The sequence below is a fragment of the Gigantopelta aegis genome, chromosome 11, assembly GCF_016097555.1.
Source record: "Gigantopelta aegis isolate Gae_Host chromosome 11, Gae_host_genome, whole genome shotgun sequence".
NCBI classification, from domain to species: Eukaryota; Metazoa; Mollusca; class Gastropoda; order Neomphalida; family Peltospiridae; genus Gigantopelta; species Gigantopelta aegis.
In genome coordinates this window covers 30,483,632-30,499,399 of record NC_054709.1, presented here as the reverse complement: position 1 = coordinate 30,499,399, position 15,768 = coordinate 30,483,632, and the positions used below count along the sequence as shown (strand labels likewise).

The 15,768-nt window shown below is 40.9% G+C and overlaps 1 protein-coding gene across 1 annotated transcript; it reads left to right on the top strand.

Moving 5' to 3' along the window:
* Positions 1 to 569: 569 nt before the first annotated feature.
* On the top strand, positions 570 to 15,489 carry LOC121385323 (neuronal acetylcholine receptor subunit alpha-10-like). Its single transcript, XM_041515960.1, has 8 exons — positions 570 to 790; positions 3,762 to 3,907; positions 6,012 to 6,056; positions 7,606 to 7,715; positions 8,200 to 8,338; positions 10,563 to 11,013; positions 12,448 to 12,641; positions 13,537 to 15,489. Exons 1-8 carry the CDS (start codon positions 721 to 723, stop codon positions 14,191 to 14,193), a joined length of 1,812 nt encoding a protein of 603 aa, XP_041371894.1. The 5' UTR covers positions 570 to 720; the 3' UTR covers positions 14,194 to 15,489.
* The last annotated feature ends 279 nt before the right edge of the window (positions 15,490 to 15,768 follow it).

Sequence of the window (15,768 nt, the reverse complement as noted above, 5' to 3'; positions counted from 1 at the left end):
CTGTATCTATTTCTGTGTTTGTTTGTTTGTCTCTCTGTCTCTCTGTCTGTCTGTCTCTCTCTCTCTCTCTCTCTCTCTCTCTCTCTCTCTCTCTCTCTCTCTCTCTCTCTCTCTCTCTCTCTCTCTCTCTCTCTCTCTCTCTCTCTCTCTCTCTCTCTCTCTCTCTCTCAAGCACGCTGTCCTGGGCATACACCTCAGCTATCTGGGCTGTCTATTCAGGACAGTGGGTTAGTTGTTAGTTGGTTAGTGAAAGTGAAGAGGGTGTAGTGGTCTTACACCTACCCACTGAGTCCTTAAGAACTCGCTCTGGGTTGCAGCCGGTACCGGGCTGCGAACCCTGTACCTACCAGCCTGTAGTCCGACGGCGTAACCACTGCGCCACCGAGGCCGGTCCTTGCAGCATCTGTGTGTCTGTTTACTGCGCGCTTCTGTCGTATACTACTTATTGATTAATTAAAGCACTCTATCGACTTCTTTCTCGACAGAACCCGGATGTTCTAGGCTGTTTACATCGCTAATCGCCCAAGCGTCTTTCTCTTCCCCAACCTCATATCCACTGGCACTTGAAACACCAGGCTACTCTCAAAACCAAAATGGTGGATTGGTGAAATCTGCCGAAATGAAAGCATCGCGTTCTGTTTTAATATCCAAACAGTATCGCATGGCGCGAGTCTTCACATACGGGTATTAGTTCACACCCATCGTCTGTTATTAACTAATATGGCGCCGATCTCTAATTTAGCGTGTCTTACTGCGATGGTGTTAGCGAGCTGGGCGAACTTTGCGACTGGTGAGTAAAGAACTACGATTATTATTAGTATGTTTACTTCCAGCGTCTTGGACGACCAACTGGTCTGGCGAACTTTGGCCGAGGTGTTTTTTTTCGCACGCAGGAATGCGTGCATGTGTTGCCATCACGCAAAGCTAATTTAGGTGGTTCGGTTAGGTTATTTTCATTAAATGGAGAAAAAGAAAAAAACAAACACAGCTTTCACTTTAAAAAAAAGAAAAAAGTTTTCGTCTGTTTAAAGATCGCTTGCTGCTTAATGCGCATTATCAATTAAAATAACGATAAAGTTTACTTTGTTTAACATCAGCACTAGAGTACATTGATTTATTAATCACCGACAGTTGGTAATTATGACATATAGTCTTTAAAGAAACCCAGGGCCGTACCCTGACCAAAATCCATGGGGGGGCACTAAATTTTATAAATAATTTTTAACATACTATAAAGATTAAACATTTCTATGCTATTACTGGAGATATATAAAAAATAAAAAAAGGACAAGATTCTCAGGGGGGGGGGCAGCTGCCCCTCCCCCCTCCCCCCCCGGAGGGTACGGCCCTGAAACCCTATAATTTTCTGTTAGCAGCAAGGTTTCTTTTATTATTATTATTTCTGCTTTCTCATAGATACACATACCACAGCTTTTGCAGACCTCTGAAAATTGCAAGAACGATCGTTTCGTTTGCGTGTTGATCGCGCAAATCTAATTTTGCGTAACCTATTTTTTGTTCGCGCAAAATTTGGAGCACCATTTACTTGGATATAACTGGTTACGCAAAAAGGAAGTGGGTTACATGGATTTTTTTGCGTAACCGATAAATGGGTCACGCAGATTTTCAATTCTCAGAGGCATGTTTTTACATACCAGTCACTTGGATCAGCTTGGGATAGGGGAAATAGCCGATGATTAATTAATCAAAGTGCTCTAGTGGTGTCATTAAGGTGAAATATTTATTTTTCTCTCTAACCATTATCCACGCCGGTTCGTCATATCCGAGATACGCACACATGAATTACTTTTTTAAATACGCCACCAGTAAGAGCGAATAATTGACCCCTAATGACCTCTCGTGCAAAATATCGATTCGAGAAAATAATTGCTCAAATCACATGACCCCTGATGACATCTTGTGTAAAACATCGGTTCGGGAAAATAATTGCTCATATCATTTGACCCCAGGTGACCTCTCGTTATAAAACACTTTGAGAGAATAATTGCTCATATCGCCACAAAGACTCTACCTCAGTCAGCTGGAAAAGAATAGCTCATGAAGTGGCAAACAGCGGGTTTCCTCTCTCAATATCTGTGTGGTCCTTAACCATATGTAAATAAAATGTGTTGAGTGCGTCGTTAAATAATTTCCTTCCTACAATCAGCTGGCGTGCTCACAAACAGTCCTGGGCGGAGTAGCCCGCAATTGCCGTGTGTCGATTAACGATCACGGCGTGTCCGAGTCTCGAGTCCGGTCCGCATCCCGCTCTGCCAGCTGTCGAGGACGCGTGCCCGTCACGGAGTTAGGAGCTTATCACGCGCTGCACTGGCCCGTCACGAACACGTGGCAGGTTCATTACGGTTTTTGTGAGTGTTGTCGCTGCTTAGCTTTCCTGGGAGCAATATCCACGGAGGCTTGATGAATCTAGCGAGGAACTTGATCACACAACTCATTATCGATTTTCTCATCAGTGTTGGAAGGCAGTAGATTTCAAGAATTGTGGGTACTGGGTTCGTGGCTTACTTGAGGAATTTGTAAAAAAAAATATTTTTGTTTATTTATTTATTTATTTATTATTACTATCATTATTATTAGTTTAGTTTTCCATATCAGCTTTAAATCCACATTTGTGTTCTATAACAAAATACCTAAACAAATTAAAAAACAAAAACAAACAAACAACAGACAACATAAACATAAGCAAAAAGGATAACACACCAACAAAAGCCTGAAGTTTAATAAACTCCAATATCTTCTGTCCTTGCAATATAGTTTGCACCAATGAACCACTCTCACAGTCATGATAGCACGCGTTACGATGCAAGAATCACTGTTTGACAGATTTTCGTTTTGTTTAACGACACCACTAGAGCATATTCTTATATTAAACATCGGCTATTGGATGTCAAAATATTGTATTTTTGACAGTCATGGAGAGGAAACCCGCTGGAAAGTGACGTCATTAGCAATTGGAACAGACGAAGTTGACAATTCAAGGGTCTACAGTTAGATTGTAGCCAGGTATATTTTTCAAGAAATGCCAAATATACAGTTAGTTCTGTAGAAAAACGATTCAGTTTCCAATGGATATAACTATATGGAGTTTTTAGTTTTGCGGGTGTTATTGTCTATTTGATGCCCGCAAATGTTTCATTGTTGACCTCAGGCTAACGCCTTCTGTCAAAAATGACATTTGCGGGATAAAATAGACAATAACACCCGCAAATCTAAAAACTCTATATATGGTTATCTCCTACATAATCGTCATTTTGTGTTTTGTTTTCGCTTCAGACCGGCCTCGGTGGCGTCGTGGTTAGGCCATCGGTCTACAGGCTGGTAGGTATTGGGTTCAGATCCCAGTCGAGGCATGGGATTTTTAATCCAGATACCGACTCCAAACCCTGAGTGAGTGCTCCGCAAGGCTCAGTGGGTAGGTGTAAACCACTTGCACCGACCAGTGATCCATAACTGGTTCAACAAAGGCCATGATTTGTGCTGTCCTGCCTGTGGGAAGCGCAAATAAAAGATCCCTTGCTGCTAATCGGAAAGAGTAGCTCATGTAGTGGCAACAGCGGGTTTCCTCTCAAAATCTGTGTGGTCCTTAACCATATGTCTGACGCCATATAACCGTAAATAAAATGTGTTGAGTGCGTCGTTAAATAAAACATTTCTTTCTTTCTTTCCATATAACCGTAAATAAAATGTGTTGAGTGCGTCGTTAAATAAAACATTCCTTTCTTTTTCTGTTTTCGCTTCAGGACGGAAGTACGGCCATGTGCCAGACGAGCAGGTTTTGTTTGAGAACCTGATGAGGAACTACCAGAAGTCGGTTCGTCCTGTGTCAAACGCCTCTACAGTCGTCCTCATCAAGTTCTCGCTCCACATCAATCAGATCATAGATCTGGTACGTACTGCCCTGCCGTAAGGCGAGGAAGCCATGGTTAGGAGACGGGTTTTTATAAACAGAGTAAAGAAAAACACTTTTAAACTCAAATAACATGTATTCAGATTTCATACTTAAATAAAGTGATTCAAATTTCAATTTAAATAACAGGGATTCATGATTCAGATTTCAAACTCAAATAACATACATTCAGATTTCATACTCAAATAACAATGATTCTTATTTTAAATTTAAACATGGATTCAGATTTCAAACATAAACAACATTGATTCAGATTTCAAACTCAATTAACATGGATTCTGATTTCAAACTCAGTTAACATGGATTCATATTTCAAACTCAATTAACATGGTTTCAGATTTCAAACTCAAATAACATGGATTCAGAATTAAAACTTAAATAACAAGGATACTTATTTTAAATTTTAACACTGATTCAAATTTCCAACTTAAACAACATTGTTTCAGATTTTAAACTCAATTAACATGGATTCAGATTTCAAACTTAAATAACATGAATTCAGATTTCAAACTCAATTAACATAGATTCTGATTCCAAACTCAAATAACATATTCAGATTTCAAACTCAATTAACATAGATTCTGATTTCGAACTCAATTAACATAGATTCAGATTTCAAACTCAATTAACATGGATTCTGATTCCAAACTGAAATAACATAGATTCAGATTTCAGACTGAATTAACATGGATTCAGATTTCAAACTCAATTAACATAGATTCTTATTCCAAACTCAAATAACAGATTCAGATTTCAAACTCAATTAACATAGATTCAGATTTCAAACTCAATTAACATGGATTCTGATTCCAAACTCAAATGACATAGATTCAGATTTTAAACATAAATATCATGGAATCAAATTTCATATTTAAATAACATGCAATCAAATATGAAAATTAAATAATTTGGTTCGAAACTTGAAAAAAATAAATAACATGGAATCAAATTTGAAAATTAAATAACCTCGACTCGTATTCCAAACGTATATGGATTGAGATCTGATACGTAAATAGCTTGGACTGATATTTAAAAGTCTCAATTCACAATGAGAACGTACTGGTTTCGCAGGTGCAGGCACGCGGAAGCAAATATACATTTTGGGGCTGACTGAGATAGAGAACGCAAAACAAAGTTTCTAGGGGGGTCGGGGGTATGTTCCCCCGTAAAATATTTTAAACTAGATGTCCTGAAAGAAAGTTTGTTTTGTTTAACGACACCACTAGAGCACATTGATTTATTAAGCATCGGCTGTTGGATGTAAAACATTTGATAATTTTGACATATATAGACTTGGAGAGGAAACCCGCTACATTTTCCATTGGTAGCAAGGGATCTTTTATATGCACCATCCCACAGATATGATAACATATACCACGGTCTTTGTTATATTAGCCGTGGTGCACTGGCTGGAACGAGAAATAGTCCAGTGGCCTCACCGACGGGGATCGATCCCAAACCAACTGCGCATTAAGCGACAGCTTTACCACTGGACTACGTTCCTCCCCTAGATATCCTGAAACGCAATTTCCTGCATTCTACAAGTAAAATTCATCTCTGCCTTAAGATTTACTATCAACAATATTTTTTTATTCAGAATTATTGGAGAGCCTCCTACCTCTCCCCCCCCCCCCCCCTCCCCCTTGCTCCGCCGTGCTTGAGGTAGAGCTATTAAAGACCGGGCGGGACGTAGCCCAGTGGTAAAGCGCTCGCTCTATGCGCGGTCGGTTTGGGATCGATCCCCGTCGGTGGGCCTATTGGGTTATTTCTCGTTCCAGCCAGTGCACCACGACTGGTATATATCAAAGACCGTGGTATGTGCTATGCTGTCTGTGGGGATGGTACATATAAAATGTTCCGTGCTGCATTAGGAAAGATGTAACGGGTTTCCTCTAATGACTACGAATCAAATGTTTGACGTTCAGTAGCCGATGATTAGTAAATCAATGTGCTCTAGTGGTGTCGTTAAACAAAAAACTTCAGCTTTCTAGACCTAATGCCATACTATCTGCATGTACCTTTTGACCCACAGTGATTCTTGACTATATAAAAGAACATTAACAGGTCTTGTGTTTGATTTCAGGATGAACGCCAGCAGGTGTTATCTACTGACGTGTACATCAACCAGGTAGGAATACAAATATCTCAAACACAATATCGTGATGTACTGTAAATCTTAAAAATATAAGCGTTCTTAAAATTTAACGAAATCCAAATAAGAGACATTGTCGACATACAACGTTAGCGAGGTCGTCATATCAAACACTGAAATAAAAAGAGAGCTTAAGTTCTAGAATTGGTGTAATTTTATGATTTTGCTCAATTTTGAAGTTATGAAGTTTACAGATAACTAACATTTAATAGACAATGGCAGCAATGCACAAGGTTACAATAGCAATGTATCCATTATGTTGTGTATTAAAGGGACATACCCTAGTTTTTAAACACTAAGGTATATCTTTGATTATTTTAGCCGTTTTTGATAACTGAAATCATACTTTACTTAGATTTTATGTTTTTGGTCATCCTGGTGGTTTTAATATCACAAAATTAATTTCTCATATTGTTAAAAACACATTTCTCATATTGTTAAAAACGCACGTGCGTTTGAGAAGAAACAGTTATGGAGTCGAGTTTTAGTCCGTTTTAGAGGGTATTTCACCATTTTACGGTCATAGACTCATGTTTCACTCAACTGTAAGTTTATTCAAATGTGTGTCAGGTTTGTAGATTAACTAAGCTTAGTGTTATCTTTCACGGCTTGAAACTTGGGTATGTCCCTTTAAGTTATTCACCGACAAAACAACTGCACATGTTTTTTAGCGTCATGAAATATTTAGAGTATTTTATGACCTCGCTAAATTCGCTAAGAGTTTATACTAGCTAACATTCATTGGCGTAACCAGGATTTTAGATTGAGGGGGGGGAGGGGGCAACCCATTATTGGGTGGGCAAACCACACTATGTATGTATCATATGTATGATTTTATTAAATTTAATGAAGTAAAAAAATATGTTTAAAAAAAAGGTCTGATGGGGGAGGTATGGCCCACGTCCCCCCCCCCCCCCTTTGCTACGCCACTGCTAACATTTTCAGATGTACAGTGTACTCGTGCGTCATGGTTTCGTCGAACTCAAGGCGGTATACACGTCCAATCAACATTCTTGGTTCTCGGCAGGTCTTCACGATGATTAGGGCTGATCAACTCTGACGTTCGATGCATGCCGTGTATGTCTAGCTGGCACTGTGGCTAGGCCATTCGACTACAGGCTGTTAGGTACAGGGTTCGCAGCCCGGTACCGGCTCCAAATAATAATAATAATAATAATAATATAATAATAATAATAATAATAATAATAATAATAATAATAATAATAAAATAGCAATAAGTTCATACTAGGGGGTAGGTTATGGTATTCGTGTATGTGGATAGTAATTTGGTTAAGGTATTACATACAATATATTAACCACATACATTAACATTGTCACCCGTGTGATTTTATTTGCTATAATGCAGCCTATATAATAGCGTGGTTTAAGGCAACGCCACACCACACGAGTGGCTTGTACGGGAATAGCCAGGAGAATAGGCCATTGTGACAAACCTTACAATTTCATCCGTTGCAACAACACTAAAATCAAAAACAAAGAGAAACATTCCTTCCATTTCTTTCAGAAATGGATAGACGAGAAACTGAAGTGGAACCCGTCTCGCTACAACGGCATTACGTCACTGCGAGTATCAGCAGATGACATCTGGAGACCTGACACGTTCATGTACAACAAGTGAGTAACTAACTGTAATAGTGTCTGTCTCTGTGTCTGTTTCTGTCTCTGTGTCACTGGCCTCGGTGGCGTCGTGGTTAGGCCATCGGTCTACAGGCTGGTAGGTACTGGGTTCGGATCACAGTCGAGGCATGGGATTTTTAATCCAGATACCGACTCCAAACCCTGAGTGAGTGGTCCGCAAGGCTCAGTGGGTAGGTGTAAACCACTTGCACCAACCAGTGATCCATACCTGGTTCAACAAAGGCCATGGTTTGTGCTATCCTGCCTGTGGGAAGCGCAAATAAAAGATCCCTTGCTGCTAATCGGAAAGAGTAGCCCATGTAGTGGCGACAGCGGGTTTCCTCTCAAAGTCTGTGTGGTCCTTAACCATATGTCTGACGCCATATAACCGTAAATAAAATGTGTTGAGTGCGTCGTTAAATAAAACATTTCTTTCTTTCAATCGTTCAATGACTAAAATTACACACTTTCGTATTTTTAGCGCTGATCAACAAACATCCGGGTTCATGCACGGAACCTTCGTCCAGGTTCACTCGGACGGTTCGGTTTTTTGGCCAGTTCCGGTCAAACTGAAGAGCGCGTGCAAGGTGAACATCAACTACTTCCCGTTCGACGAACAGGTGGGTCACGTGTACTGTTATCTGTCTCTCAAGGTTGGTCTTCTCAACAGCATCAAGTTAGAATTAAACATGCTCACAAGTTTGGTGTCCAAACAAAATGTGTTGATACATAATTTAACAGTATTTTCCTCTTGTTTTTGTCGCCTTTTGTTTCTGTCTCGTTGTCTGTCTGTCTGTCTGTCTGTCTCTCTCTCTCTCTCTCTCTCTCTCTCTCTCTCTCTCTCTCTCTCTCTCTCTCTCTCTCTCTCTCTCTCTCTCTCTCTCTCTCTCTCTCTCTCTCTCTCTCTCTCTCTCTCTCCATCTGTCGAATTACATATTGAAATTAGTCGCATGTTGATGGTTTTCCAGATCACATTTTTGCGTATGCATTTTTTTTGGTATGATTTATGGATTCATCAAACTAACAGCCATCAACTGTGGGCCGATCCTTTCGAAGGACGGGTGAAAATAGGAGGGTCCAAAGGACACCTGTCCTACTTAAAAAACACAACTCAGTGTCCCTTTAAAGGGACAGATCCTATTTTTTAAACACTAAGGCATATATTTCAGCCATTTATGATCACTGAAATCAAACATTACTTATATTTTATTGTTTAGATTATCCATTTCCGTACAACCGAAGTGTTTCTGGTCATTCTGGTGTTTCTAATACCACAAAAATGCATTTTTCATATTTTTTAAAACGCACGTGCGTCTGAGAAATAACGGTTATATGGTCGCATTTTAGTCCATTTTTAAGGGCATTTCAACATCAAAGACTCTTGTTTCACTCTGGTGTATCGAAATCTGTTACAGTGTCCATTTTTACGGGTTGGAATTGGCGTCTAGTCAGTCTAGTCTAAAAATATACCTTAGTGTTTAAAAACTAGGGTCTGTCCCTTTAACTGAGCAATTTGTTTACACATTTCGTTGAAGTGCCGTTTTCAGTAAGTTGGTCTATATGTCCTTTTATCATAGAATATTGTCTGTGTTCGCCATTGCTTGTTACCATTAACTGAAGGTGGCGCCACACAGTACGAGTGTCTCTTACTAAACTAGCCGATTGTGACAAAACAACATGACCGATTTCACCGATTGATATGAAATCGGCTATTATTGTACCAGGACTCGTACCGTGTGTCCCCGACTTTACATTCTAATAACAGAATTAAAAGTTTGCTTTGTTTAACGACAACACTAGAGCGCATTGTCTTATTAACCGTCGGCTATTGGATGTGACATTTGGTAATTTTTACATATATATGTAGTCTTAAAGAGAAAACCCGCTACATTTTTCCATTAGTAGCAAGGGATCTTTTATTTGCACCATTCCACAAACATTTATAGTGCATACCTTTGATATATCATATAGTGGTGCATTGGCTGGAATGAGCAATAACCCCTATGCAATCGGATATCCTCGTACGAGGTAAAGCGCTAACCTCATGGGCGGTCGGTCTAGGATCGACCCCCCTCAGTGGTCCCATTGGGCTATTTCTCGTTCCAGCCACTACATCACGATTGGTACATCGGAGCCCGTGGTATATAATATTATCTTGTCTATGGGACGGTTCATATAAAATGCAGTTAATATGTCAAGATTACCGAACGTTAGACATACATTAGCCGCTGATAAATAAATTAGCGTGCTCTAGTTGTGTCGTTAAACAATACAAACTTTAACTTTTCAAGGAGTTAAGCCATGTAGCCCTTTGCCGTTAGAGCCCTCCATGAAATATTTCGTACGGCCGCCATTGCTTTTGCCATTACGTGAAGGCAGTGTCACACGATACGATCGTCTCATACGAAATTAGCCACAAGAATAACCGATTGTGACATATTTACATATTTCAACTTATTTTCGTGTTTATATCCAATTAAGGTTCAATCACGCTGTCCTGGGCACACACCTCAGCTATTTGGGCTGTCTGTCCAGGACATGGGTTTAGTTGCTAGTTCTTAGTTGTTAGTCAGAGAAAAGAGGGTGTAGTGGTCTTACACCAACAAACCGAGCCGTTAAAGCTCGCTCTATGTGGGAGCCGGTACCGGGCTGCGAACCCGGTACCTATCAGCCTTATGTCCGATGGCTCAACCACGACAACACCGAGGCCGGTTGATTATGACAAGACAATATTACGAATTTATGAGTTGCTATGCAATCGGTTATTCTCGTACAAGGCACTCGTATCGTGTGTCCCCGCCTTAAGAGACTGCGGTAATGACATAGAGACGCGTTCCGTACCAGGTGTGCCTGCTGCAGTTCGGCTCGTGGGTCTACAACGGCCAGTGGCTCGACTACACGCCCATGTTCAACGACACGCCCGTCGAGCTCACCAACTACGTCAACAACAGCGAGTGGGAGCTGTACTCCGCCACGCTCGAGCAGTCCGGCGTGACGGCTACGATGACGTCATCACCGTCACAGTCATCGTCGTCACAGTCGCCGCGGCGCTGTCTGTCGGACCACCCGAAGCTTACGTACAAGCTGCTGCTGCACCGAAAGACGTTCTACTACCTCTTCAACGTGATCGTGCCGTGCATCATGCTGTCGGTGCTGACGTTGCTGACGTTCTGGCTGCCGCCGACGTCGGGCGAGAAGGTGACGTTGGGGCTGTCCGTGTTCCTCGCCTTTTCAATGTTCATGCTGCTCATCGCCGAGGAGGTCCCCGCCACGTCGGACACGGTGCCGCTGATAGGTAAATAATAGAATACACAGTGCCGCTGATAGATAATGTTGAAGTTTTTTTTGTGTAACACCAATAGGGCACATTGATTTATTAATCATAGGCTGTTGGATGACAACCATTTGGTAATTTTGACATTTAGCCTTAGAGAGGAAACCCGCAAATTGTGGCTCTTTAGCAGATCACATCGTACCACAGACAAATAACACAAACTACGGCCTTTGATATACCAGTCGTGGTGTACTGGGCGGAACGAGAAATAGCCCAATAGGCCCACCGACGGGGATCGATCCCAGATCGACCGCGCATCAGATAAGCGCTTTATCACTGGGTTACGTCCTGCCCCTGGAGAGCGAGTTGGATAGCTGCCCTAAACGGCGAGTGTGACCTCCCGCTAAACGGCGAGTGATAGCTCCCCTAAACGGCGAGTGATAGCTCCCCTAAACGGCGAGAGTAATAGCTCCCCTAAACGGCTAGAGTGATAGCTTCTCTAAACGGCGAGTGATAGCTCCCCTAAACGGCGAGTGTGGCCTCCCGCTAAACGGCGAGTGATAGCTGCCCTAAACGGCGAGAGTGATAGCTCCCCCTAAACGGCGAGAGTGATAGCTCCCCCTAAACGGCGAGAGTGAGAGCTCCCATTGGTCCAGTCGTAGGCGTAAACATTACGTTGTCAGAGAACGTCATATCTGATGACGTCATTTTATGTGGGCATGTTGTCTTATTGAGCGTTATTGTTTATCGACCAAACATAATTCAAAATAAAGTATGAAATTTTAGTTTATTATTAGCAACTTTCATTCAAATTTAATTATAAGTATTGTCTGTTATTTCTTTTACGTTCATCCGAGTATGAACAAAACAAATCACCCGCAAACGTATGTTCGCCGATTCACACAGTTTGCGGATGATTGTTTGTTCATACGCCGATGAACGTAAAAGAAATAACAGACAATCCTTAATCACATTTGATATTTCATCTTTTAAATGGGTATTTACATGTGTGATACATTTGATATTTCATCCTTTACAGATATTTACATGTGTGATACATTTGATATTTCATCATTTACATGGGTATTTGCATGTATGATAGATACATTTGATATTTCATCTTTTACAAGTATTTGCTTGTGTGATACATTTGATATGTCATCTTTTACAGGTATTTACATGTGTCATACATTTGATATTTCATCTTTTACAAGTATTTACTTGTGTGATACATTTGATATTTCATCTTTTACAGGTATTTACTTGTGTGATACATTTGATATTTCATCTTTTACAGGTATTTACATGTGTGATACATTTGTTATTTCATCTTTTACAGGTATTTACATGTGTGATACATTTGATATTTCATCGTTTACGATAGTTAGCATTTCGATTCACTTATGTGCCTTACTACTTAACGACACAGGTTGGGGGTTTTTCTCTCCATTTCAGGTATTTACCTGTGTGTCGTCATGACGATGACGTCAGCGTCTGTGATGGTGGCTGTGATCGTGATCAACATCTACAACCGCGGCATGAAGATGCGTCGCGCGCCGGCCTGGTTCAGACGACTCACCCTGGTGTGGATGTCTAAAGTGCTGCATCTGGAACACAACATAGAGCTGGTCGCACAGAGCGTGGTCCTCGTATGTGTGACGTCATTTCTCGTTTTATTACGATGTCACATAGTCTAGTGTTTTTCACATGTTTAGCTGATATGTAGAAATAGTCGCTAATAGCGTTGTCATTGTGTGTTTCTCTTATGCTTCACGTGATTTCTTGTCCGTTCCAAGGTGGTGGATCAGAATCAGATGTGGTCTGATCTCTGTCTGTCTGTCTCTCTGTGTGTCTGTCTCTCTCTTACTATTCTATCATTCAATGTTATTCCCTGTCCCCGCCCACTGTCTGCCTCTATATCTATATCTGTATTTATCTTTCTGTCTCTGCCTCTCTCTCTGCCTCTCTCTCTCTCTCTCTCTCTCTCTCTCTCTCTCTCTCTCTCTCTCTCTCTCTCTCTCTCTCTCTCATATTGATGTACTTCGCTTGTTTGGCACCTAATAGCCAATTTGTGTGCTGGGGTTGTCGTTAACCATTCATTCATTAATTATACTCTCTATCGCTCTCCATCTTCCTCTTCCTATCGTGTTCTCTCTCTCTCTCTCTCTCCTCTCTCTCATCCTATCCATTCTGTCTCTCTCTCTCTCTCTCTCTCTCTCTCTCTCTCTCTCTCTCTCTCTCTCTCTCTCTCTCTCTCTCTCTCTCTCTCTCTCTCTCTCTCTCTCTCACACACACATATTGAACAGAATCGATCATCTAAGACATTCACAGTTTCATTCAGCAAAACCGCTTGTTAATTAAATTAAATTAAATTTAAAAATTTTAAAAATAATAATAATAATAACAATAATAATAATAAACGACATACACCCCAAAGAAACAAAACAAAATAATGATCACAACACCAAACCACTCACTGAGTCTAATACAGAAACACCGAATAAACGTTCAAAGTTGAAAAAATATTCTGTTGTGTTATTTCAGGACGACTTTTACTTCGACGTCGTCCAGCGGCCCTCGCACGCCACCCAGATCGAGCGATCTTACTCCAAGTACGACATCAACTGCCAGAACAGCCCCATCTTCATGCGTCACAATAACAACTCGGAGCGTTGCCACGGGCAACCGTCGACCGTCAAGAACCGACGCTACAGCCAGAAGGACGTCGCCGCAAACCGGGACCAGATCGAAACCACGTGGCTCAGACAGGAAGAACACGAAGCCTTGATTCAAAACATCCAATCAAAAAACGCAGAAGCAGCAGCAGCAGCAGCACCTCAACGGACCGGAAACGGAAACGAAATCGAGGCCAACCAGCAGGTTTTGAATGTCCAGCGACTGCAGGGGGACCGTCAGACTATGAATGAGCAAGGCCATCACGATGACATCAGATGTTGTGACGTGAGATGCAGCAGCCCGGAGCGCGCGTCGACTCCCAGCTGCGTGACGTCACTGCACAAGAAGCGGGTGGTGATCGCCGAGTGGCAGCGCATCGCGGCCGTCATCGACCGCGCCATGTTCTGGTTCTACTTCGTGGCGACCTTCGTCTCGTACTTTGTCATCCTCATCATCATCCCCGCACAGCACTACAACTCCAAGAAACACGCCGTCGTCGTCGAGCCAGCGTTACAAACCATGTGACAAACCACGTGACTAACAATGTGACAAACCACGTGACAAAAACACGTGACTAACAACGCGACAAACCACGTGACTAACTGTGACAAACCACGTTACAAACCACGTGACTAACCATGTGACAAAAACCACGTGACTAACCACGTGACAAACGGAACACACCAATGAGGCGCGGAATTACGGGGCGGGAACTTTAATAATAATTTATATAAAGAAAACAAAAATGTAATTGCTAACCACTAACAACTAAATCACTGTCTTTAACAGACAGCCCAGATAGCTGAGGTTTGTGCGTGGGACAGCATGTTTGAACCTTAATTGGATATAAGAATGAACATAGGTTGAAATAAATTAATGTAATTGCCAAAATTTGTTATCATATTGTATTACTTCGACAAAGTATATAAATTATGTATAATAATTTTATTTCTTGTAAATACAAATGTTTTTCAATATTTCTGATAGCTTTTTAACAGCCCCGATATCTCTCGGAACTTAGGTCAGGTCAGTTCAAAAATATATGTGCACATATGACAACAAGCTATGTATCGCACGCCTGTCATGGGCGCAGGTGCTGGCCTTGGCCGGCTCCTCCGTCCAGGACAGGCTCGGAACTTGTGGCGTGTGTACTTGTATACTAGTATATTGCTGTATTATATATTATATTATTATTATTATTATTATTATTATTATTGTTGTTGTTTGACAGTTTTTAATCTGTACACAAGGTGACACTCAAGTAACGAATATAGATTAGGTGTTAAAACGGTGTCAGTGGGTTTCTTTCGGGGGGTGGGGGGGGGGGGGGGGGGTGTAAAAAAAAAAAAAATATTTCGGTGTTATTTTATTGGCTCGTTGCCTAAAATGGGTGGAGCAATGAATATGATAGCTTACACACAGACTACAGGTCATAGCAAACAGGTCAAGATACAAGTCAGTAATTGATTGAAATAGGCGGACAATGATCGGTTGCCGTCTGAATCACTAGCAATTACGAATGTGTACGTGTTTCGAATGATAATAAACTGAGTGATGTTACCGAATTGGACTTCTAGTTTGTGCTGTGATGCAGATCAAGGTTATAATGGACATATTCATGATAATATTGCTAATATTGTTTATATGCTTTGTTAAACATTTTGCTCCATAATGTGATGTTTGCTCTTCCACAATTGTGATTGTGAATATGGTAATGGTACTTGCTTCGGTCGTTGAAATACCTGTGGTTTTTTGCCTTTGTGTTTTAGATCACAGCAATATTCGTTGTTATCTTTGGTGCATTAAATCATTATAATAGCTGGTATTCCTTAGACTCCAATTGTGTGTGAGTTATTTGGAATTCTTTTTTCTTCTTCGTTTTTTATTTTATTTTTTTTATTTTTTATTATTGCTAGTTTCTTCTCTCGGAACAAGAGTCGTGGATGATAGATCATTCACACATAAAAACAACTACAGTTTTAATAAACTCACAATCTCACCTCACATATTATAACATCATGTACTAATACAAAATACAAACACAACTACAATTTTAATAAAGTCACAATATCAAGTAATAGTTTAACATTATTTACTAAT

What these genes read in the sequence shown, in the direction of transcription:
- LOC121385323 (XM_041515960.1), top strand. Translation starts at nt 721, where the DNA reads ATGGCGCCGATCTCTAATTTAGCGTGTCTTACTGCGATGGTGTTAGCG. An exon ending in TCAATCAGATCATAGATCTG is followed by an intron (nt 3,908 to 6,011) that starts GTACGTACTGCC and finishes GTTTGATTTCAG; the next exon opens with GATGAACGCCAGCAGGTGTT. An exon ending in CTGACGTGTACATCAACCAG is followed by an intron (nt 6,057 to 7,605) that starts GTAGGAATACAA and finishes CATTTCTTTCAG; the next exon opens with AAATGGATAGACGAGAAACT.